General features: G+C 31.8%; 1 protein-coding gene across 1 annotated transcript; it reads right to left on the reverse strand.

Annotated features, from left to right (window-relative positions):
• Positions 1–5774: 5774 nt before the first annotated feature.
• Positions 5775–25838, reverse strand: LOC123702810 (zinc transporter ZIP13 homolog). Its single transcript, XM_045650613.1, has 8 exons — positions 25336–25838; positions 19562–19675; positions 10607–10867; positions 9107–9243; positions 8009–8129; positions 7352–7437; positions 6948–7017; positions 5775–6244 (listed from the first exon to the last, which is right to left on the reverse strand). The coding sequence occupies exons 1-8, from the start codon at positions 25508–25510 to the stop codon at positions 6072–6074; spliced, it is 1137 nt and encodes a 378-aa protein (XP_045506569.1). The 5' UTR covers positions 25511–25838; the 3' UTR covers positions 5775–6071.
• Positions 25839–26244: the final 406 nt, after the last annotated feature.

Below are 26244 nucleotides of genomic sequence, written 5' to 3' on the forward strand. Positions count from 1 at the left end.
TCTTATATGTATTTAAGAAAAAATGCGACTTAAATAAAATAATTTAAGAAACTACTACTATATTATTATAATTGTTTGTTTTTTAAAAAGCAATCCGCTTCTGGCACTCGCCGGCCGCTGCCGCGGCACGCTCGCTTTGCTCGCTCGGCTCGTGCGTTGTTTATCAAAGTGTAACCTAACCTAACCTAACTGTTTTCTATTGCAAAAACGATTCGCTTCTGGCATTCGCCGGCCGCTGCCGCGGCACTAACTTAAATGACATTAAACAAATTTTTAGAATATAGTTATTCTGAAATTTTTTAATATTTTATGGACTCTTTATATTTTATACGATCTGGCCAAATGTGGATGACCAAATCGTGAAACGTTGACGATTTAACGATCTGATCAAACTATGTTGGCCATTTCACGATATGCGACCATTTCGTGAAATGGCCACTCATATCATGAAATGATCAAATCTACGATATGACCACGACATTAATATGATGTATACACCAATTACAGGTATGCACAAGAAAACTTATAATATAATTACGTTACTGTTGTTTTAAGTGCTTAAATAAAAATTACAAGAATAGAAAAAATAAATCGTTCAACATAATTTCTTCTACTGAATTTTTGTGCAAAACAAGAAATTTGTAATTTTTTGCGAAAAACTATAATTGAATCAAAATTTATGTCTATTATACCACCCAGCGACTTACATAGGTCATTAAAAGTACTACATATGCGAGTTTCTACCGACTACCAACATTATTATTATTACGTATCATATCATCGTTTTTTATTGCATTTGCATTGGCATTGTTATAGAAAAATAGTAAGTACCTAATACCTATAGTTTGAGGTCCTGCTGATATTTTGCAAGAGTTTTGAATTTCAGGGTGTACAGCTACATATTTCAATAAAAATATTTTTTTTCGTCTAACTAGACTTTTGCATTAAATACCAAAAAAATATTTGGTGATGCAGTTTCATCAGAACAGGTTATAGACTGTACAAAGGGATACACAATAAAACAAAAACTTTATCAATAAACATTTTATTCATAACATGTTACAGGATACAATACTATACAAATGGCCATATTTATCACAAGTTTAAATTTATATAATTATCACTTACACAAAAACTACGCTAAATTTGTCACGATAATCTATGAAGTACAAATTAAATTGTGTATTTATTTTAATACATTGTTGAACTAAATAATTTCAAAACAATTAAAAATTAACATGCATTAGTAAAAACACGTTTCATATTTATGTATGATCCTAAAAATACAATAAAAATCACACTCAAAATTATATTAAAAAATATAAATATATTAAGATTGCTTATTTTTCAGCTTTGTGGAGTTTTTTATGAGCGCAGTCTGATAATATATAAATAATATCACAATATTATAGTGGAGATTGTACTATAACTGAATGCAAATATATTTGTGTGAACTTAAATAACTGGATATTAACAGAAAACAATATTATATTAAAAATAAGGGTATGTACTTACTACGTATCATAAAAATACATAACATATTTTTTCGTAACTATAAAAATATTTTTATTCGATTTAAAATAAATAGTAAATAAAAAGAAAATAAAAAGTGGTTTTTATTCAAAATGAAATTTTTACATGCATTTAAAATTGGATTGACCTAAGTATGTAATTGTTATTTACAAACTGTAGGTTTTAAAACAAAAATGTTGTGTGGTTTTATGAAACCACGGTAAAAGTGAAACTTACGATAATTATCGTATTTGTAAGATAATTATCGTACGTCACGCGACATGCGCTACACAGACCAAAAAGTTTGAGACGATGTAATAAAAGTTTCACTTTAAAAAATATGCGTATCATAGAAATTCTATGAACCAGAAAAAAAGACTTAACAGTTTTACTGGTTTAGTTTTCGATTTAGAGGTCCTGCTGATATTTTGCAAGAGTTTTGAATTTCAGGGTGTACCTACATATTTCAATAAAAATATTTTTTTTCGTCTAACTAGACTTTTGCATTAGATACCAATAAAATATTTGGTGATGCAGTTTCATCAGAACAGGTTATAGACTGTACAAAGGGAAACACAATAAAACAAAAACTTGATCAATAAACATTTTATTCATAACATGTTACAGGATACAATACTATACAAATGGCCATATTTATCACAAGTTTAAATTTATATAATTATCACTTACATAAAAACTACGCTAAATTTGTCACGATAATCTATGAAGTACAAATTAAATTGTGTATTTATTTTAATACAATTTTGAACTAATTTCAAACCATTTAAAAATTAACATGCATTAGTAAAAACACGTTTCATATTTATGTATGATCCTAAAAATACAATAAAAATCACACTCAAAATTATATTAAAAAATATAAATATATTAAGATTGCTTATTTTTCAGCTTTGTGGAGTTTTTTATGAGCGCAGTCTGATACTATACAGGGTTACTTGTAAAACACCAGCAACCTCGCAGGACAAGATAGCTAACATCATAAGTAACAACATTTGTTCTACGACTTTTGATAATTTGTTAGATTTTATTTTCATACAAAAATAAATATTCATTTAATTTTCCGTTTGAATATTATAAACTCTACGCGCATTCCAAACATTACGTAAACAAGAAGCGAAGGAGAGGGGGAAGGGGGCGTCGCGTCGTCCTTTCGATAATGAATAGAACATAGACTTACAAATGTTAGGAGAGTACAGTATAAGCTTAAAAAATCATTTAAAAATAATTTATTGTGTTATGCCAAAAGTCGTAGAACAAATGTATTTACTTATGATGTTAGCTATCTTGTCCTGCGAGGTTGCTGGTGTTTTACAAGTAACCCTGTATAAATAATATCACAATATTATAGTGGAGTTTGTACTACAACTAAATGCAAATATATTTGTATGAACTTAAATAACTGGATTTTTAACAGAAAACAATATTATATTAAAAATAAGGATATGTACTTACTACGTATCATAAAAATATATAACATATTTTTTCGTTACTATAAAAATATTTTTATTCGATTTAAAATATTCCTAAAGAAATAAAAATGTAGTTTTTATTAAAAATGAAATTTTTAATTGCATTTAAAATTGGATTGACCTAAGTATGTAATTATTATTTACAAACTAGTTTTAAAACAAAAATGTTGTGTGGTTTTATGAAACCACGGTAAAAGTGAAACTTACGATAATTATCGTATTTGTACGATAATTATCGTACGTCACGCGACATGCGCTACACAGACCAAAAAGTTTGAGACGATGTAATAAAAGTTTCACTTTAAAAAATATGCGTATCATAGAAATTCTATGAACCAGAAAAAAAACTTAACAGTTTTACTGGTTTAGTTTTCATATTTCTTTGAAACTTTCCATACTTGCGTTTTTTTGTACAGAAAATTCTCAAAAGATAGAAAGTGACAGAACTATTTCTAAAAAATATTTTTTTATTATATTGCTTGTTGATAGTGGAGTATTTTTTCTTACTAAATATACCTAATAAAAAGTACATTAAAATATGACTTATTACTATAAACACTGTTGATCGTTTTTAGATATATTAAGGGCTGATTTTTCAATCCTTGGTTAAATTCATCGAATAACGTATTAAACTACCATTCCAAAAATGTATTCTAATTGTCCGTATATCACAGTTTACAGGTGACATTTTAAAATGTTCGGGTAATACTTTATTGGACGGATAAATTTTAACCAAGCATTGAAAAATCGCCCCTTAATTACATATTTTATTTTAAATATTCGAATTAGTTCCTAATTTAATATATCGATCTAAAAAGTTTATAAATAACTCAAAAATAAGCAGAAATGTACGTTTTCTTTGAAAAATATATTTGTAAAACAGTCAACAGTGCAACTTAACTAAAATAAGTTCCAATAATACTTTTGTCTGTCCGTTCGGACGTATATCGAAAAATAATTTTTATGTTTTTTTTTTGTACATTTAAAATGTATCGACTAGTTACAAGTGATTTAATATGGCGGGATTATTTATTTACACTTATTATTAAACTGTGTGGACTAGCTAGAAATCGAACCTGGGACTAAATGTGTATTTTTTATTAATTGTGAGTTTTCGTGAACTATTGCGAATAGTGGGAAATTATTTTAATTTCGATATTTTTTTAATGAAAATATAAACTATTTACATGTATTATAAACAAATTTTTTTAAGGTCAATTTGTGTGATTTATTTAATTTACCTACATTTTGTTACGAATGTTCTTATTTATGCGTAACCAGCCTTCTGTTGTTTCTATCGCATGCCTTTTTAGCTTTCGATTTTTTATTATTTAATTTTAAACGTTCTATCTAAAAGTTTTTCTAAATCCTAGTTGTTATTAACGATTTAATCCGAAAAGTATTGAATTTCTAAGTGTTTGTTATTTACAAGAATTAATAATGACCTTCGGAAAGCTTTCCTCATAATATGTACAGGGTGGCTCTGAAATACGTTGACAACTTATTTTACGATTTATTTTATTTTTCTTTTACACAGTATGACGGTGACTACTAAATAATAAAAATACAGTATTATTTTAATGTAAATATCTATTTATTTTCAAAATATCCACCTTTAGCTTTAATACAAAGGCTTATACGTTTTCTGAAGTATTCGACGATTTTCCGTAACTTCCTCTTCAGATATTTTGTCAAACTCACAAGTAAGTGTTGCCTTCATCGCGTCTACACTTCTGTGTGAAGTTGCACAGGCCCTCGCCTCTAGAATTGATCATACGTTGAAATCCATTTCATTAAGATCTAGTGAAAATGGAGGCCATTCCTTGGAACTTATGAACTCTGGGAAATGGTCCATACATCACCACTGCACATTTGAGGCCCTGTGAGATGGAGCAGAGTCCTATTGAAAAGTCCACGGTTGGTCACCGAAGTGCTGCTGGCTCCGAGGAAGAACTACACTCTCCAAAATATCGCGTCGGTATATTTCTTGATTCACTTTCACACCTTTTTTTACGAAAACGAGAGGAGTTTTGCCTGTTGAGCAAATGCCACGCCAAACCATGACTGAATCCGGATTTTGCCGAAGGGGGATAATTGTTGTGGCTCCACGGCGACTAGAAGAGTAAACTCTGTCGTTGTGGCGGTTATGAGATTGCTCAATTTGAAAAAAAAATTCATCTGTGAAAAAAATATTTTTCCACGCTTCACCAGCGGAGCGCGCTTTCAGTAAGCGAAATCTTTCAAGGCATATTTTTTTATCTTTATAATCCAAACACTGTGCTTTTCGCAGCTTGTATGCTATTAACTTGAGCTCATTTTTAACAACTCGTTGTAACGTTGAATGACCTACAACTAAGTCTCGAGCCATTTTTCTTACCTCGGCTTGTGTATTGCGGGTCAATCTTTGTTTGACGATATGTCGAAGCCTAGGCGTCCTCCCAGTTATTTTTCTGCCTCTTCTCAGACGGTCACCGAGATGGCCAAGCTCATCGAAGCGTTTAATAGCAGAAGAAACTAACTGCCGACTGATACCGAGAAGTCGCACTACCGCGCATTGCCGCTTACTAGCCTCATATAACGATATTATTGCACCTCGTTGAGCAGACATAGTAAAAAATGACTAATTTTAAATTTAATCTTTTCACAAATAACGTTAAGTTGGCGCCAAAACATGTGAAAATAATAATTAAAAAACAATAGCAACGCAGCATGTACCATTTTTTAAATTTATTATTTTGAAATTTGTCAACGTAATTTAGAACCACCCTGTATATTAATTAGCAGACAATGGTTCATAACGCATTCACTTGACAGAATGTCCCATTTGGTGTAAGTACTATAAAGGAACAAAGGAACTAAGTTTTTCAAAGATTTAGCAAAAATACTTACGACATCTCCGATTTTTCTTGTATTAAATTTAAAACTATACGTTCCTTTGATCATAGTACACCATATCTGTGACAGCCTGTATACCAGTTTACAATAGAACAAAACGTTAACAAGGAGATAATCATTTTAACTTTTCTTTCTTTCACAAAATCTAGAAATAATGCAACAAAAATCCATTTTTTAGAAATAATGCGACATAATCGCCATAGCCACTATCCCGGCTATCAAAGCGGCTAAATGTTTTAGTGATTCGATGCGATTTTCCTCTCTCAGTAGATCTGGTAGTACAGTAACTAGGGCTATGTGAAGGAAGCCTCCTGCTGTGAATGGTGTTATCCAGGATGTTCGCGCCTCTGGAAGGTATATAATAAATTATTACAAAAAAATAATAGAGAAGGAAAATTTTTCTTTTATAAGTAAATAAAAAATACTACTAATATTAAAAAGTGTGTATGTAACAATAATAGATTTTAATATTTGCACTTGAATATATTATGTAACTAGCTTACCGCCCGTGGCTTCGCCCACTTTCTCTAAAACGATTTGAGATTTAAACTATCCTATCTCTCAAGTTGGATCGAATTGCACATGGTGTGCGAATTTTATTATAATCGGTTAAGTGGTTTAGGAGTCCATTGAGGACAAACATTGTGACACGAGATTTATACATATTAAGATTGTTATTATGTCTTAGAAGTTACATGTAATAATTAAAAAAAAAATTAATGTCACAAACCGAAAACACTAGACATACTTTAATATTATAAATGCGAAAGTAACTCTGTCTGTCTGTCTGTTACTCAATCACGCTTTAACTACTGAACCAATTTGCATGAAATTTGGTATAGAGATATTTTGATACCCGAGAAAGAATATAGGCTACTTTTTACCCCGGGACATAGGATAGGTTTTATCCCATCCCACGGGAACGGGAACTATGCGGGTTTTTCTTTGACTGCGCAGGCGAAGCCGCGTGTGGAGAGCTAGTATGTAATAAATTCTTCTTCAGCATTTGTGAAAAACTGATATTCATAAAATATGTATGAAATAACATACCAATAGCATTCCTAGCTCCGCTGAAGATAACCGCAGTCATGGCACCCACCAGACCAGCTGATGCTGTCGCCTGTAACAATTATTTTCATTTATTACAACTAACTAATAAATAAAATTCTCGTGTCACAGTTTTCGTTGCCATACTCCTCCGAAACGGCTTGACCGATTTTGATGAAATTTTTTGTGCTTATCCGGTATCTATGAGAATCGGCCAACATCTATTTTTCATATGTACCACGGGCGAAGACCGCTAGTGTATATGTAGTAATGTAAGATATAAAAAACGAAAATGTGTTTCATTTATTGATTCAATAAACTATCCAGACTTCGAGTACAAATAAGTATGATTTTTTATTAATTTTTCAATTTGATAATGGTTCCATATACAATACTTTTATTCTTACCATTTGCGCTTTAGCAGCTTCCCACCTTGAGAATCCACTTTTTAATAGGATCGCGAAATCACCAACTTCATGAGGTATTTCGTGTACTGAAAATATAGTTTTTTATGTTTTTTTATTCACTTTATTCGTAACAGAATATATCTTGTTCACCAGATTTAAGGTATCATTTCAATCATATTTTTATTTGAATGTACAACAATAATTTCTAATATAAATAACATAAAACAAAATTTTATATTTATTTTAAAGTTAGTTGCACATTGCAACATAGTCACTTGTAATGTAAAGCATTTAAAAATATATACATCTCTAATTTAATACTAATTTGACACTGACTGTACCATACAAAAATAACAATACTAACAAAGTTTACCAAATGGGATTAAATGTATGAAGTAACGAAATGTTTACCAAACGCAACGTTTACGAAATGGGAAGTTTACCAAATGGGAAGTACCCGTTATATTGGACAAATTCACGTTTCTTATATTGAAATATGACTTTTTTTATTGGTTAATTTTCAATATAAACAAAAAATAACGATATATATAAATCATTCGCCACGTTATGGCGAAAGACGCGCATTCGAATTCCACCTCATTACGGATTTTTCTTTATTCTTTCAAATGTTCATAAATTAATAAAGTTTAAACTCACCAAGTATAGCAAAAGTAGTAAGCAGACCGACTCTAAAGCCGACAAGGAATGAACCTCCAACTGCTAATCCATGTGTGAAGTTATCTATAGAATTTGCCATTAAATTGAGGTAACCAGCCACCTGAAACATAATAATAATATTTATTTATTCATTTATTTACTCTTCAATAAAACTATACATAGAAAACTTATTGCTTATATACAGAACAAAAAAACCAGTATAGTTTATTAGGCGGCCTTATCACTTAGAAGCGATCTCTTCCAGGCAACCTGGAAATTTATATGTATATCTGCACTATAGAAAGTGGTACATAAAAGAGCCGTCATTGTAATTAAATATTATTTATTAAGCGATTGCATAGCTTTTATCGCGGGCCTTGAGCGCGGGGACCGAATCGAGAAATTCCGTAACGAAAAAACCTCACGCTCCCCACTCCTTGGGGCGGAGGTGTGGCTTGAAGGCATAGCATGCAATAGCGCAACCGCCCCAGTCCCCGAGTGACACACGTATTTTCTTTTCCTAAATTATTATGAAATATATAAAAAAATAATTTGATTTCAATTTCATCCGCTTCTTATATAGTTTTGCTAAAAAACATAATAATATGTATGTGTTAACACAATCGTTTATCTCCAGAATTATACGAACCAAATTATTTAGTCCTGGAAAATAAATGTGTATTTTGGGTATTTATGAGGCATATTATTTGGCTCCAAAAGTACTGGACCGATTTTAATGATTTTTTTCACTAATAAAAAGCTACATTATTAGGAAGTAATATAGGCTATATTTTTCGTCTTTATCCTGGGTCAGGCTTGTCATACATATTATAAACTAGCTTTCCACCCATGGCTTCGCCCGCATTTTGAAAGAAAAACCCGCATAGTTCCCGTTCCCGTGAGATTTCCGGGATGTAAACTATCCTCTGTGTTAATCCAAGTTACCCTCTATATGTGTGCTAAACATTGTAATCGGTTCAGTAGTATTTGCGTGAAAGAGTAACAAACAAACACACACACACACACACACACACATCCTCACAAACTTTCGCAATTATAACATTAGTAAGATTATTTAATATAATAATATGTACTTACATGTTTCTTATCACTCTTCTCACTAGACTGCACTTTTTCCCTGGCTTCTCTTAACAAGCATCGTCCCATCCATCTTGAGCCTTTACAACGAACGGCACCATTTGATGATGCTATAGCACTGCAACAGGCACCTTCACCTGGAAATAAATAAAATATTATTTAAATAGATAAGTAAGTGAGCTTATCATAATATTAAAAGCAATTTACAATTTATTAAACAACTAGCTTCCGCCCGCGACTCCGTCCGCGCGGAATAATTAAAAAATTTTTCTACGTATTTTTCCAGGATAAAAAGTATCCCATTTTATGCCCAGGATAATAAGGTATAATTATACCAAGTTTCATCGAAATCGAACCGTAAGATTTCACGTGATGCTTGAACATACAGACAGACAGACAGACAAAAATTTTGTTAATCACATATTTGGTTACACACAGGTTTGGTATCGATCCAGTAACACCCCCCCCTGCTATTTATTTTAACAATATCCTTCTACAGTTTTATTAAAGAAAGAAAAATAAATGATAAAGAAAAAGAAATGCCAATTAAAAAGTGAAGTCCCATGTCCCCTAGTGGGGTAAGGGGCAGATTCATACATCTGTTTCACTGATCGATTTTCTTTAGGGACAAGTAGGTGATCAGCATTATGTGTCCTGCCAGTCCGAAACATTTTTTTTTCTTCGTCTCCACCGGGAATCGAACCCAGGAGCCCTCGGTGCTACGATCACGCGTCAACCACTGTACCAAGGAGGCGGTAAATAGATGAATAATGTCTAAATCATTTTTAGTAGAAGATTGGGTTAGCAGGTTAGCAAAATAATTAGAGTGATAATAAAACACGCTCATATTAGCTTCACCTGTATGTTTGTGTATAACTTTGTATATATGTAGTTGTAATTCTTGATTTTGAAACACTTTATAGGGGCAGATTAAATTCAAATCTTCATTAAATATGTCAATATTTGATATATTCTGCTTAGTTAGTTATTATATGTACAGAACTGTGTTGTATTATCCAACATGGAAATTTGTTTTGAGAGATTTTTGGCTAAAAAATAACGTAATAAAATATGCACATTTTTATATTTTTCATTGTACACAAACATTTGAATTTTATTTATTTGGATGAATTTAATTAACTATTACCTAATACCTATTTGAAATCAAGTTACTTTCGCATTTATAATATTAGTATGGATGACAGACACTTTTTTACCACTTTTTGAGAGTAAAATTTCAAGATCGCGTCATGGCAATACCGTCACGTCATGGGGGTAAGGCGACGATTTTGATATTTTTGAATATTGTCAAAGAAGTTTCAATTCTGACACGTGTACTCAGCACCTGTGTATCTCTTCTTTTTTGCTTTCGATTTAATTACTTATAAATTATGTCAAGTCAATTGGCCTCTAACTCTAGCTATATTGTAAGATTTCAAAAAATATTACTAAACTATTGAAACTAACCTAAAAACATTTCTATATTTCTACTGTACCCACCTTTAGTATTATTATTAAACACACACGTATCATACAATTCCTTGGCCGTAACTTTCCCGTTCCCCCCGCACCCTCCCCCCCTTATCTTCTCAGCTTCTAGAAGCTTCTCTATCTCTTCTATCTCTATGTGTCGGATAGATCCATTCTGCTTTGGCTCTTCTTCTTCTTCTTCTACTGTAGCGAAGAGCTTCTCTACTATGATGAAGACTAGCATGCCGAAGAGGCACCAGAGACCACATTTCATTGATACGTGCTCGCCTTCTGGAATTTCATTTTAAGAAATTTATATAATATAAATAAATAAATATGTCAGGACATTTTTCACACACGGCACGATCTGATCCCATATTAAGCTTTTCGCTTGTGTTATGGAAACCAGATGGCTGATAAACATACATTTAATTATGATAAACATACACATAATATATAAATTTAAAATACATATTTATATCTAGATAATTAACACTCAGACAGAGCAAACATCAATGTTCAACACACTAATATTTGTCCTGGGTGGGAATCGAATCCACAACCTCTTGGCGGTTTGGAAGGCAGGTTGACTACCAAGGTACCAACAAAGCCAACCGGCCAGTCAAAATATATAAAGGAAATGAAAAATACAATATTTTTGAAAACGAAAAGTTATACTGGCCATAATAAATGGCAACACTTTTACATTGGAAAGTTTTTATCATTCAGCCATATCACTACATAGTAGATAGGGAGGCGAAGAGGGGAATTTTCTGCAATACTCGAGCGTGGCAGTTTAAGATATGAGAGATACCTTAGACCTAATAGAACAACCTTGTTAACTATTTAGCTCTTTAAGTAGTGACGCGCGCCCAGGATAGACGATCAGATTAGTAAAAAAAAATCGATAGTCTGAAATACTCGAGCGCGTCAGATTAAGATATTGGGGGTTGATTTTAGTGTTTTAAGACTAAATTTAACTAATCTGACGATAAGTCCTTGACGCCGCCAAGTTATAGGGTCGCGAACTTGTAAAAAAAAAACGTTAATCCGGCATTCTCGAGCGCGATTGTTTTTATTTTTATTTTGAAGAATATAATCTAAAACTTACTAAAAATACAAAATCTGCCGGTTTCCGCGTGACCGGAAGTCTGGAAGAGCCATTTCGTCTTCCGAAAAACGCGTTGCAGTATATAAGTCGCGAACGATACATTTTACAAAAAAAAAAGTTTGAATAAACAAAAAAGGTAATTTTATTTTACACAAAAAAGGTCTCTTTACATTTTTGTCCAAAGTTAAAACTTTTTGACTTGAAGCATCATAAAAACTCAAACTCCCGGTTTTTTGAGTATATCTCGAAAACTGAGGGTGTTAAGAAAAATTGATATGAAATAACGATGATTAAAAAAAAGAAACTCTCAAACCTTTTTCGGTCAGATTAAGAGAACCCACCAACATTTTTGTCAGATTAAGAAAATATGCTTTCAGGAGACCGAGATAAACCTCCCCTATGAAAATCTGACGCGCTCGAGTATTTCAAAAGGACTTTTTTTTTCTGCATTTTCAAAAATTCATCGTAACTTATCGTCACGCCGAAATCGTCAGTTTTTTTAAGGGGAGCTTCCTTGGGGCCTACTTAACACCCCTTCCGAAAATCTGACGCGCTCGAGTAAATTTTTTTTTTTTGCATTTTTGACGAATTAATATGCCTAGCCCCACCACGCAAACCGGCAGATTAGTATACCGTTGTTATCAGAGGCACTTGGGGCATACGTAGTATGAATATCTGACGCGCTCGAGAATGCCCAAGTAACTATTTTTTTTTACATTTTTGAAAATCCGTACACGCCAAACCCACCGCTAAAATGGTTTTTACCATAGAAGCTTTTCTTTTCGAAATTATTTTATCTATCGATTTTGATAAGTCTCGACGGCGCCGTTTAATTACGCCATTTAGCTACCTCGCCTCCCTATCTATAGTATAAAACAAAGTCGCTTTCTCTGTCCCTATGTCCCTTTGTATGCTTAAATCTTTAAAACTACGCAACGGATTTTGATGCGGTTTTTTTTAATAGATAGAGTGATACGAGAGGAAGGTTTTAGTAGGTATATTATTTATTAGGTTTTAGACAAAGCGGGCAAAGCCGCGGGCGGTAAGCTAGTTTGAAATAAATGAATATTTGTGTATATTTCAAGAACATTAGCTATCATTTAGGTTAACATTATTGTTTTAGTTAAAAAATAATGACTTGTAAACACATACATTAATTCAATATTGAAATAAGCACATGATAAATATTTGTACTTAAATTCTTAGAGTACATTCATATACCTACGTGTTTATTTTGTATATAATCTGTTGTAGAAAGAGGAAGTTTTTTTTTTCAAGTATGATGATATGATTATTATTTTTTTAGATTTAAAACTTTCGATTCAGTGTTTATAACCAAACTCCTCCGTAACGGCTTGAATCTATACTCTGTTCTTCTGTATACTCTGTTCTCTTGATCTTTATATATTTTTGTGTATACAGGGTGTCCCACTGTTGGTATAGGTACTAAGCGCGAAGGCACTTGTAGTTTTGCATGCACTGATCACGTAAAAAATACTTATACAACGAAATTACGGCAAAAAATGTTTGCTAAATTTTTCCTAAAAATCCATGTTTTCTTCTAGCTTCGCGCAGCCGGCATATACCGCTTCTCTAATGTGAGCATATTGTCTATGAAAACATAATCTTGTACGATAGGTCACGTGCTGGTAGCAAAGCTGGGCGGGTTGCTTGTTATGGTTGTACACATAGTTTTAAGAATTCATCTATTTGAAAAAAAAACTGCGTCTGGAATTTTATAAGTATTTTTTACGTACTCAGCGTATGCAAAACAATAACCTCCTTTGAGCTTAGTATACCAACAGTGAGACACCCTGTATACAATAGGTCGTAAAGTATATTTTATACAGAAAGGTGATTAGGATGTGCTCGCAAAACAATTTCCTTGACACTTTGTGTAAGAATGTTGCATTGGCCTCAGATAAACTGTTGTTGTGATTTTTATTTACGCATCTGTTCTTTAACCTTTGTATGAATAGTATTTTCAATTTATCTGCGTATTTTATAACATCATCTGCTCGAAACACTGAAGGAAAACATCGTGAGGAAATCGAAATGTCGAAAAATCAAAAGTTCGACGACATGTGGGGCCGTAGACAAAGTAACAATTACAAAACGATAACGAAGTTAGAAATCGCAAAAATGTATGGGATTGACATACGCCGCGTTAGATCACGTGGTCTATCTAATGTCAATCCCATACATTTTTGCGATTTCTAACTTCGTTATCGTTTTGTAATTGTTACTTTGTCTAAAGGCCGTGACATCGGCCAACCCGCACTTGGCCAGCGTGGTGGATTATGGCCTGTACCCTCATAGGAGGCCCGTGTCCCAGCAGTGGGAACGTTTATGGGCTGATGATGTTGATTCTGTACTTTTAACCTTTGTTTCAATAGCATTATTTCTATAATCCTAACAAAATTTGAAAGCTTCGTTATTTGAAATAACGGTTTATAACATTTTTAATTCGGTCGAACTTATACATACTTAGTTATTATCATAAGTTGTTTATAGAAATCACTAGGTCACTAGGTAAACATTATAATTTATATAAATAAACATTAAATACAATAAAAGACTACAATAACCTAAATATTTACAAAATTATCTACTAGTGATATCTTACGTAGACGAAAACAAACATAAAACCATAGCATAAAATGATTCATACAGATTCCTCTGTTATCAACATAATATGTCACTGAACCTCATAAGGCTAAAAAAACATAATATATAAGAATGTGGTATATAAGAAGAGGTGTATTGTGAGGTGTATAGTGTACCTATATACATGAAAATTTATACTAATATTATAAAGCTGAAGAGTTTGTTTGTTTGTTTGAACGCGCTAATTTCGGGAACTACTGGTCTGATTCTTATTTGTTTATATGAATATTGCATAATGTTGTGAAAGACTGGTGTATAAAATATGTTTTAAGACAAAAAATAGGGATAAGAAAAAGTAAGAATTGACTGATTTTGTGTCATCTTGCACCTGTATACGAAAGGAGAATGGCGAAACTGGGCCTAACTGTTACAGAAATCATAATATATTTAAAATTCATTATATTATTTTTAGTAATTCTTGGTAAAATATTTACTCCTGATTCTATGGGAAAACAAATCTTTGAAAAAAAAGATAATGTGTTCACTACCGGCATTGTTATTTAGATTTCTATGACTACCGGTCTTATCAAGCAGAGATTGTCAGTGTTGTTAGGAGTAAAAAAGTCGAATATATCGATTAATACGAATGAATGTCTATATTTTATTTTTAATTTTATTGAATTCAAATGCTTTATAAATCAGAAGCAAAACCTAACTTATTTTTAACACATATCTTAATTTATTTAGATCATTCTATAAAATATAAACATGTTTTACTTAATCAATAATAATTATAACATTTTTATTTAGGTAGCTGGCCATTAATAAAATGTCAAATTATTAATCATAATTGTGTCAGTTATGAGTGATTTGTTTATGTTTGTTGTTTGACATTTGAGTGAAGTTTTAGGCCCTTCTCCCATTACGATACGCATTGGCGATTCAAGTATCCTGCAAGTCTCGGAGACTAGTCGCCGCGGAGTATCTCACATACATTTTTATGTAGGCTCGCACACTACGCTACTGGTATCCTACACGTCCGCGACTAGTATAGCACTACTCACCGTGTCGGTCGCTTTTGCATCGCGTCTCGACTCTCGCGCGTATCTTTTCGTTAGAAAGATAAAAATATCTAATCATCATGTTGTAGTTCTCGTTCGGCTACAAAAACTCTACAATTTATGTTTCTTTCAATATATGGATGAATCCAGTACTTCTTACTCTTACGTTGGCGTCTTCTATTTCTATAAAAAAGAAAAACTGCAAGAGCTTCTTCGTCACTGGAATTGCTGATTGCTCGACATAACGACGTAACTGTTGTTGCAATAAATAAATGAATTATTATTATTATAACGTCGGTCCACAAAAACGAGGCACAATAATGATGAATTTAGTCGCATAATATGCGAGCATCGGGTAGCCAGCAAATATCTAAGTAGTATTCTACGCGAGTATCGTATTCTAGAAGTATCGTACCTAATGGCAGAAGGGCCTTAGTAACGTTATATTCAAAATTGATCTTAATCAATATCCCAATATCTCTGCTATCCCATAGAAAAGATCTATAATTATTATATTCATAGAGTCTGTATATTTTTATCTATTTAATTACCCATAAATCATCAGTGTAACGATCAGGCCCAGAGTCCTATGGGAGTTTGCCATTCTCCTTTAATTAAGTGAAATTCTATAGTTTGCAAGTTAAAATAATTACTACTCAATACACATGAAATTCAGACTCACAATAAGAACAAGTGTTGATAATTATTAAAAAAACAAAATACCCGACTGCACACTAAAAAAAGAGTAAAAATCCTATATTAATTACTCCCGTGATTGAAATGAATCTAATGATACCGCATACATATTTTTTTAAAGGGAAATTTAGAAAAAATATTATTATGTCTTTATCCCGTGGGACTTTTAGGATAAAATGTATCCTATGACACTCCCGTAATCAAGACAAATCTAACGATACCTCATACATCAAAATCCATCAAGCCGTTTAGGCTACAGGTGGTCACAAAGGAAAAGACATACATACATACTTACATACACTCGAAAAACATTACCCTCCTTCTTTGGCAGTCGGGTAAAAACACACCAAATCATGAATAGACAAAAAAATGTGCTATTACTATATTTCTTACAAATCACTACACTACAATCATAAGACTCCATACACGCCAAATGGCAAGATAACGCCACAACAAGTTTGTTAATTTACTTGGAACACATTACCTCGTGAACACGCGATTTTAACGTAACCTTATTACAATGCAATAGAGGTTATTTTAGCGAGTAATCAGCTGGCAACACAAAACCTCGACGAATAATTAAATACATCGTCATGTAGGAAAACACGTGCGTTCTTGACAATGGACTTGTATGACACATTGTTAATATTGACGTGATTGTGTCTAATTCCGAATTAAGGGCGTATTCAGAAAGAAAGCTTGAAACTTATAAGCGCTTATCGGCGCTTGTCAATGCTCAAACCAGCTTGTCAAAACCAGCATTGACAAGCTTGTCAAAACCAGCATTGACAAGCAACGATAAGCGCTTATAAGTTTCAAGCTTTCTTTCTGAATACACCCTATCTGTCAGATTGTGTGCACTTGTCATAAGATGGCTTTTTATAATTATTGCTGATTCACGTAAAAACTTACATTTTGGGCAATTCAATTAGGAGACAAATTTTCCGTACTATAAGATATATTACGGGATTTAGTGTACTTATTTATTAAAACGGTTAATTATTTTTACTTTTATATACAGGCATTTATTTATTAGTATGAGACTAAATAGTTAATATCTCATTTAATTAAAATTTCAGGTGAATAAGATACGTCTGTAAAACCAGTTTTACTGTAAAGTAAATAATGATAAGGAATGTATTATAGTTTAAATAGTTTAATTTTATAAGTGCCGTTATTTACGAATTATATTATAAAAAAATTAAATAAAATATTTTTCTTTAAACGCAATATGTAAACTCTGTATCAACGGTAAATTTGTAACGGTTTACTGTAACATTTTTGCTAAATTACCATACCTACCTAGTAAATAAATATAAGTAACAATTATAGTAATATTTTATACCTACTTTTCTCTGTTATTTGGAAAAATCAAGAATCTGTTATATGGAAAAATTTTTTGTTTGCAAACCATAACATGTAAAAATAAATACCTAATTATTTTAAATTCATGTATTATTGTTTACTAGTGGTCCGCCCCGGCTTCGCCCGTGGTACATATTTCGCAATAAAAGGTAGCCTATGTAGGTATGTCCTTTCTCGGGTATCAAAATATCTCCATTCCAAATTTCATGCAAATTGGTTCAGTAGTTTAGGCGTGATTGAGTAACAGACAGACAAGACAGACAGAGCGCATTTATAATATTAGTATGGATTCGATTACTACATACTTAATTACTATACCACTTTTACCTACAAAATGTTTGTTATTGATAATTTTCAAATTTAGAACGCCAGGAAAATAGACCGCAACCGCATTCACAAAGGTCAAATGTCGAAAGTTGATAAAATAATGAAACAATAGTTTCATTTTCTTTCTACTTGTATCCGATATTTGGTTCCGATAATACAATAGACGTTCGTTTAAATTTTAAAAATGTTTATGTTTGAAGTTCCTTTGAATGACTAAATCTTCGTTAATAAAATTTTAAAGGAGAGATGGTCGTGATAATGTTGCATTTGAGAAGGCAAAATAGCATAAAGCTTTTGATTTTAAATGTATTCGATAGAATAATTAATTATGTGGTAAATATGAATGCTGTGTAATAAATAATAACAAAATCGATAATTCACACGAATGTCCTTTTGTTTATTTAATTTTTATGTTAGATTAAACTAGATTTCCGCCCACGGCTTCGCCCGCGTTTTCAAAGGAAATACCCGCATTGTTCCCATTCCCGTGGGATTTCCGGGATAAAACCTATCCTATGTGTAAATCCAAGTTAATCTCTATATGTGTGCTAAATTTCATTGTAATCAGTTCAGAAGTATTTGCGTGAAAGAGTAACAAACACACACACATCCTCACAAACTTTCGCATTTATAATATTAGTTTAGTTAGCTCTATAAGTCTATACAGTAAAACCCTTAGAAGTTAGATTTAAATGTCTTTACAATTAAACAAGTGATAACTGCGTTAAAAACAACCGACTTCAAACTTGCACTTGCAAAATTTACAAATACCTACAGACAAAAATGCTCATAAAATAAAAACTACTGGGCCTATCCGAATAAAATTTTTATGGGACCAATTCGACACCATCCCGCATCGAACAAAAAAAGAATCACGTAAATCGGTTCAGAAACCTCGGAGTAATCGGTGTACATACAAAAAAAAAAAATACCGGCCGAATTGATAACCTCCTCCTTTTTTTTGAAGTCGGTTAAAAAAACCTACAGTTGAATAGAATCACATAACAAAGAATACAGGAAATAATATATATCAAAAACATCCATTTCCTATTACATAAAACGAATTTCAAGTTCTTCTTGTGACATTGAATTAACAATATACTGGGACAATATAAATAATAGTTACTGGATCGATGAAACTCTGGGTCAAAGAATTAATTAGTTGTGAATAAATAACGGGAGTGACGTATTTGCCGGTCGATTGATACACGTAATAGTAAAAAAAATGTGTGCGTGTACTAGTGTACACACGTAAGAAGTGAAACTTCTTTATGACCTTATTTTTCAAAAAATAATTTACTTTATGCAATAAGAAAAAGATGGCGCGTAACGGAAAAATGTTATACACAATTTTTTTTCCAACCCCGATAAAGAAGTTTCACTTCAAATCGATGTATTTAGGTATGAAGATAATATTGATTTGCAGAATGTGATTTTGAAGTTTAGAGGTCGTTATGAAATGAGTATTTTAGGATTCAATTGGAGCCCGAAATAAAATTTGTGTGTTAGACATAGTAACTATGTAGTAAGTTGACTGGTGAAAACATTAATTAACAATTACCTATTGATTTTGTAACAGCTAATTCTACACAGGTATGCCTTTTTTCTTTCGTTATTTTGTTTTTATGTTTTTGAACTAAAATTTTAATAACTATTCGAAGATATTGAGTTAAGAAAATAATTGATTTAAGCGTAGGTACATAAAGTAAAATGCTCTAAGAATAACAGTTTTATTCTTTAACTTTTGTCAATTACATCCTTACATGAATGGAAAATGGATTCATTTTCAATTCCTTAATAACTAAATTATTAACTTACCTTTCGTATTAGCGAGATCATTTTGCCACGCTTCAGGAAGCAGGTGCAAAAACACATCACCGAGAAGACCACCCACTGCGAAACTTAGCAGTATCCTTAGTGTGGCCGCACCAGCTGGAAAAATATATTATAGTTTAAAAACACTATTACGTCTCATGTATCTATACTTAATATTATAAAGCTGATGAGTTTGTTTGTTTGAAAGCGCTAATCCTGGTCCGATTTGAAAAATTTCCCAGTTAAATAGCCCATTTATCGAGGAAGGTCTATAGCCTTATATTATAATTTATATATTATCATCTCGCTGAGATCAACAGGAGCAGAGCACTGCGGTTAAAACCGCGGAGCACAGCTAGTAAAACATAATATTATTCAAATATAAGTAATTGGGTCATTAATTATTATTATGTATTCCTTAATAAACCCAAAATGTAAGCCAAAATGTGAGTATGATCTCTACAATGGAATAAAATTGTTTCCTAAAAGCTCTAGTTATTTAGGTGTATAAGTTTCTAATATAATATATTATTTGTTAACCCGTTTCCTATTCGGTGGATAAGCTTTGCGTTTGGGACTATTTGGTAAGTCCAGACTCCGGGAATATTTATTTTATTCTAACGTCTAAGTTTTAACAACGTATTACTTGTATATTGAAACATTTTTAGAAATTTATAGAATCGTATAATGGAGCGATAAAGTGTAGCAATACAGGGACACCGGCCTCATATGAGGGTTAAGGCCAAAAACAACTTCGCTGGTCAAATATGGATTAGATTGATTACGCACACATCAATTTTTATTTACAGAAAAATCCTCGATATCATATTGATATTATCATATTGATGATATTCACCATTTGGAAATATCAAATCTATTATTAACTAATATACTTATCGTTTTCTTTCTCCATTCTTATCTTTAGAATAAACATAGGAACAAGTTAATAAATCAATAATTAAACACCGCTATCAATTATCATGTAATACAGCAATCGATGTTATCAGAATCACTTCAGGTTGTTTAAACAGATTATGTTATAAAATTGTACTTTAGATAACGTTAATCTGTTATTGGTAGGTAATTCTATATAGAGCTGTGATTGAATCTTTAAAATAAACACTTGTTAGTTGTAGTAGTTAGTAATTATTATTTTTTAATTTTTTCACACCTTTAGATAATATTATAAAAAAACTAGCTTTCCACCCGCGGCTTCGCCCGCGTTTTCAAAGAAAAACCCGAAAAGTTCCCGTATATGTGTGCTAAATTTCATTGTAATCGGTTCAATAGTACCTAGTTGCGTGAAAGAGTAACAAACATACATACATACACGTATGACTGTGTATCCATCCTAACAAACTTTCGCATTTATAATGTTAATAGGATAATGATTTCAATGTAAGTATTCCTTTGTTTAGATTAAGAAGGTTAAGAACAAAAGGGACAAAGCCGTATGGAGTGAAGATCTATACAGCATCAGTCACGTATTGGTGTTATCTGATAGATTATCGTAAGAGTTTCACATTCGTATCGGACACATCCACAATGTTAAACTGATCGACCTTTGATTTAAAAATTTATCTTCTAACTAGGTGACCCGGGTCCCGACTCCTTTGCGCGAACTATTAAACGCGTTTGGCGCAAATTTTCTTAAGTTCGTCTTTTATAAGATTCTTCTCTCCTGATTAGGTACAAAGGCACAAAGCGCAACAAAAAAAGAGAAATATGGATTCGTTTTTATTAATTTAAAAATTATGATTAGAATTACGACTAGGTAACTACTAAATCCAAAAAACCAATGGACAAATTAATTAACATCACGACAGAGCATATCATATTATAGTATGATGTATGGCCAAGGCATACTATATGATTAGAAACTAAAAAAAAATAACATCCACGAATTGATTTTCGTAGAACAACTTGAAACAACGGAATGCCAAAAAGAGCATCGAGGATTAATAAAACAAAAGCAGGAACATTTGAATTCCGAGTAATGATGTGATGTTTATAAATAAAATGCCGGGTCAGAGTTTAATCTCTTTGCCGTGTTTATCTATTGAACAAATAAATTATGTATTATTTTATGATATTATAGGTATTAAATATGAATGTCGTAGGGTTCCCCGTGGTTAAGGTAATGAATGGCTACTGTACGTTATCAGCTTTGAACTAGTAGACAATGCCATCCATGTCCAAACAAAAAATGTTTCTTTTTTTTGGTTTTTCGTAAGAATGAAATTATTTATTTCCCCAGAAAACACTATGTTATCAGAAAATCTATATTAAAGTTATTCATGTGATATTTTAAGTCAGATACACTGTGATTGTGAAATTACAAATGGGAACAAAATTTTGAAACTGTCTTTTTCCTTCTATAGAAAATATATAAATACTAATCCTTCATAATACTTGGAAGCCACTGATATCTATTATCAAAGCCTGATTAAATACACCGCAAGAGATGAAGTGCTTTAAAATATCTTACAATTGTGTCAATTATATTTCGTGTAAGGCATCACGTACTGTTTATCATGTTACGAATTAAGTTTTATCCCTTTCAAGTGTTTAAATATTTTAAAGTTTTACTTGATAATGTGTTACTCTACAACATACTACAAATTATGTCAAGTAAACTGGGCTATTTTCTATTTAAGGGCAATTAGACAAACATCTATAATTTGAAATTAAGGCAATGTTTTTTGTCTTAGGAATAATCGAATGCGCATACTTTTTTTTTAGTAAAAGAAATATCTCAAATTGTTACAAAATTATAGTAACATCAGTATCTTTAAAAGTACTTTAATTTGTTGGTCCCGTGACTTAGGTATTCCACCACACAAATTAACGAGACCGTCATTTAACTTCGGAATTCAATTGCGCGATGCAGGCGGGAAAAAAATCAGTCATCGTTATTGGATACATTTATAAAAAAGACTTATTGATATTATTATAACAAGTACCAAAAGACGATAAAACGCGATTTTACTTAAAAAAACAGCCATTTTTATTCTATTCTCGAATAAAGAATTACACTTCTGTTTTTATCATAAGTACCTACCTAGCTGATGGAAACGATAGATTTCAATTGAGAATGAAATTGCTTTTTTTCGCAAGAGCGAGTTTTCGTCATCAAATTATATCAACCTAATAGAATGGTCCACGCAAACCAGAAATAGTCTAAAGGTTGAAATGAAAAAAAGAAATTGTAAGACTACGCCACGTTTGATTGAGTTTCCTAATTTTTCTGATAATAGTCGCCAAATTATCCGCTAGACCAGACTCCGCCCGGGATAAACAAAATAACAAAATAAAAATGTTAAATATATGTTATGACGATTCAAAAGTGCTTCTAGAAGTCTAATTGAATAAATAAATGTTTGAGCTAAGGTTTGAGTTTATAGCCTAGTTACGTCAGTCAAGAATATTGAAGAACACAGGAGAATTTTTTTAAATCGGTACAGTACTCTTAGATAAATGTAAAGATTTGGTGATGCTGGTAATCCGAAAACTACATTATATTTTATAAGATGTACCTATGTATAAATATAAAGTAGATGTTGGCCTGAGTTATTTTAAAACATCAAAGTCAATACGTAAGATAATAATTTCGTCCACGTAGCGGACAATGTTGCTATCACAATATCGAATGATAGATTATTATTTATCTAAAGAGAAATCTGTCACTAACTCGTTGCTTAAATGTTGCTTAATTTTCTGAAATTCAAAGGCCGTTTTGCGCCGACGAGACAGTGTGACGATTTATTTAAGTCATAATATGACAAACAAAAATATACTACTAAATATAGTACCACTAGCTTACGCTTTGTCTCAAATCTAATAAATTATTAATTGTATAATCTATAATATAAAAATGAATCCCAAAATGTGTTGGTAAGCGCATAACTTGAGAACGGCTGAACCGATTTCGTTAATTCTTTTTTTATTATATTCCTTGAAGTACGAGGATGGTTCTTATGTAGAGAAAACGTAAATATGTACCACGGGCGAAGCCGGGGCGGACTGCTAGTACTATAATAAAAATATTATACTTCTAGGGAAGCGCGTACCATGAACTATGAGCCTGATTTGAAAAATTCCGTATTAGATAGCCTATTTAGCGAGCAAGGCTGTATAATATTATCATCACGCTAACATGAATAGGACCGGACCAATGCGGGTAAAACCGCGGGCTACAGCTAGTGTAAAATAAAATGGAAAATGACAAAATCTTATCTGATTGCCTCTTCACCATTATATTTCAAGTTCATATAATATCTGAAAGGAAAATCTCGGTGTAACAAGAAAAATCTTATTTACAAACTACAGTACCATTTATCATGCTTTCAGTGCATTGGAAATTGGAAAATATGCTCATTAATACTGTCGTAGAATTTATCAATGGTCAAATAGACAATTAACCTCAGTAATAAACAATTATCAGTGGATCATGTAACATCCTTTTATTGAGGAAACTTTATTGTAAACATTTGTTTGGTTCCCATAATATGAACAAGTTTATGGACTGACGTTGAATTGGCAATAGGAAACTCATTTTTTGCATTAAAACATGATGAGTACTTTTGAAGAGAACTTTTGTTAATTAATTTAGACATAAAAACAAATTACATCTTGAACAAATCTTGAGAATAGACTTATTCCGGGAAAGGTTTCCTTTTATATCCTTAACTTACATTTTTAATGTTGAAAATATTTGGGTCCAATTTTTAAGGTCAGGCGAATTATGTATGAAAAGGAAAATTATTTTTGTAAGGCATATAAGCTTTTGCTGCATGTCTGGTTACTTAATTGATGAGGAAACTAATCAAATTGTACAACATACATAGATTGGTAAGATTAAATAGATTAGTTGGTTAAACACAATAATGGGGGTTTGAAAAGCTTGTCAATTCAACTTATAACTACCCAGTTAAAACACTATTAACAAAAAAGGTTGTGTTCCATCGTTACAATATTGTATTCACTGAAAAGTGCTTCATATTGGTTGGGATGGTTGTTTATCGCGGCGCGCGGTGTGTCCCTTTGACACATAAAATAAAACTAAAAGAATAGAATAAATTCGATCACTCTGGCGGGTCACGAGTGGCTGAGTTGGTCAGGCATCCGCCCCGGAATGGCGCGAAAGGATGCGGGTTCGAGTCCCGCCTCGTGATCGAATTTTTTCTATTCTTATAATTAACTAGTTGATATATTATGTAGTTAGGTAGTTACATATGATGTAAAATTGAATTGAAAAATTAACATGATTTTAAAAGAGCAACTATGGAGTTTCTTGCTGGTTTTTCTCCATAGATACTGCTATCCGAATAGGTGGTAAATATTAAGAATATGTTATGACGATTCAATAATTTTTATCATTAATTTTATATCATATTTAAATATAATTTTATATCTATCATGTGATATGAATTATGAATAGGTATATTTTTTTGTATAAACCACAAAAAATACAAAGAAATGAGGATTCCAGTTTACATAAGGCACCATGCATCAGTGATTTTAAATCGCAAAAAATTAAATTATAAACTATTTAGCAGCAATAAAAAATTATTATATCCTATCTTTTTTAAGTTGATCTGAGAATAAATTAGTTAATTTTATGGAAAAAAATATCATGTTCTGTTATTACAATAATTGGCTCAGTAATCAGTTGCGTAAAATAATCGCATTCGAAATTTAAATTACGAAGATGTTCTTTGTGATAATATGACAATGCAATAACAAAAATAGATTGGAATATGATAAAAATAAGTTACCTCCGTCTTTGAACGATGCAGTCTCATCAATTGGAATTATCAGCAAAGGAAGAATGCCACTTAAACCAACAAGTACTGATGCCATTGCAGAAAATAACCATGGGTGTTCATCTAATTCTTCCACAAAGGTATAAAAATATTCTGGAAAAATTCCCGCCATAACCGTTGATTCCATTTTCGTAATTTATTATTAAACTTGACTGGCAATGTTTTTTTGTAAACAAAGGTTTACACCAAGGAGGTTTTATTGTTTTCAATAAAGTCTCATATTTTTACGGACACAACCATTTATACGTACTGATCTGCACTGAGATCGAGTGCGTCCGCGGTTCAACCTTATCTACTCAGACTAAAGATTATTGATAAAGATTACTATTTAAAAATTTACATAATATACTGGGTTCGATTTATAATTCACAAGTACTTAGGAGCACTAATCTCTACGCACTACTTTATTTTGAGTTTTGACTTGATTTGTTTCCAATTAAAATTATTGAATCCAAATGTCAAATGAGTATGACATAAGAAGCATAGACTAGAGTGATAGAGTCCATTAAAATCTATGCCACTACCAGATTGCCAGTTTAAACCAGCTATATAGGTAAGTCGAGAAATGTTGCACTGAAATATTAAGAAAGTAGAAATTATGAATTTTAAAACAAATAAATGTTTGTTATTAAATTCATTATATTTTATTTATTATTTTTCAACTTTATGTTTTCTATTTATTTGTAATATTAGTTAATATGAAAGTTATCATTCAAAAATTTCAAAATGATTACTATAAAAATTACACATCAAAGACTGAAGAGTAGTCTGTAAAACGTCTTATTCACGGTCCATCTTGACGTACGTCCCGCCAAGGTCATACACGATGCACGACGCAAAACGACCGTGAATAGTATTGAC

The sequence above is a fragment of the Colias croceus genome, chromosome 24, assembly GCF_905220415.1.
Source record: "Colias croceus chromosome 24, ilColCroc2.1".
NCBI lineage: Eukaryota > Metazoa > Arthropoda > Insecta > Lepidoptera > Pieridae > Colias > Colias croceus.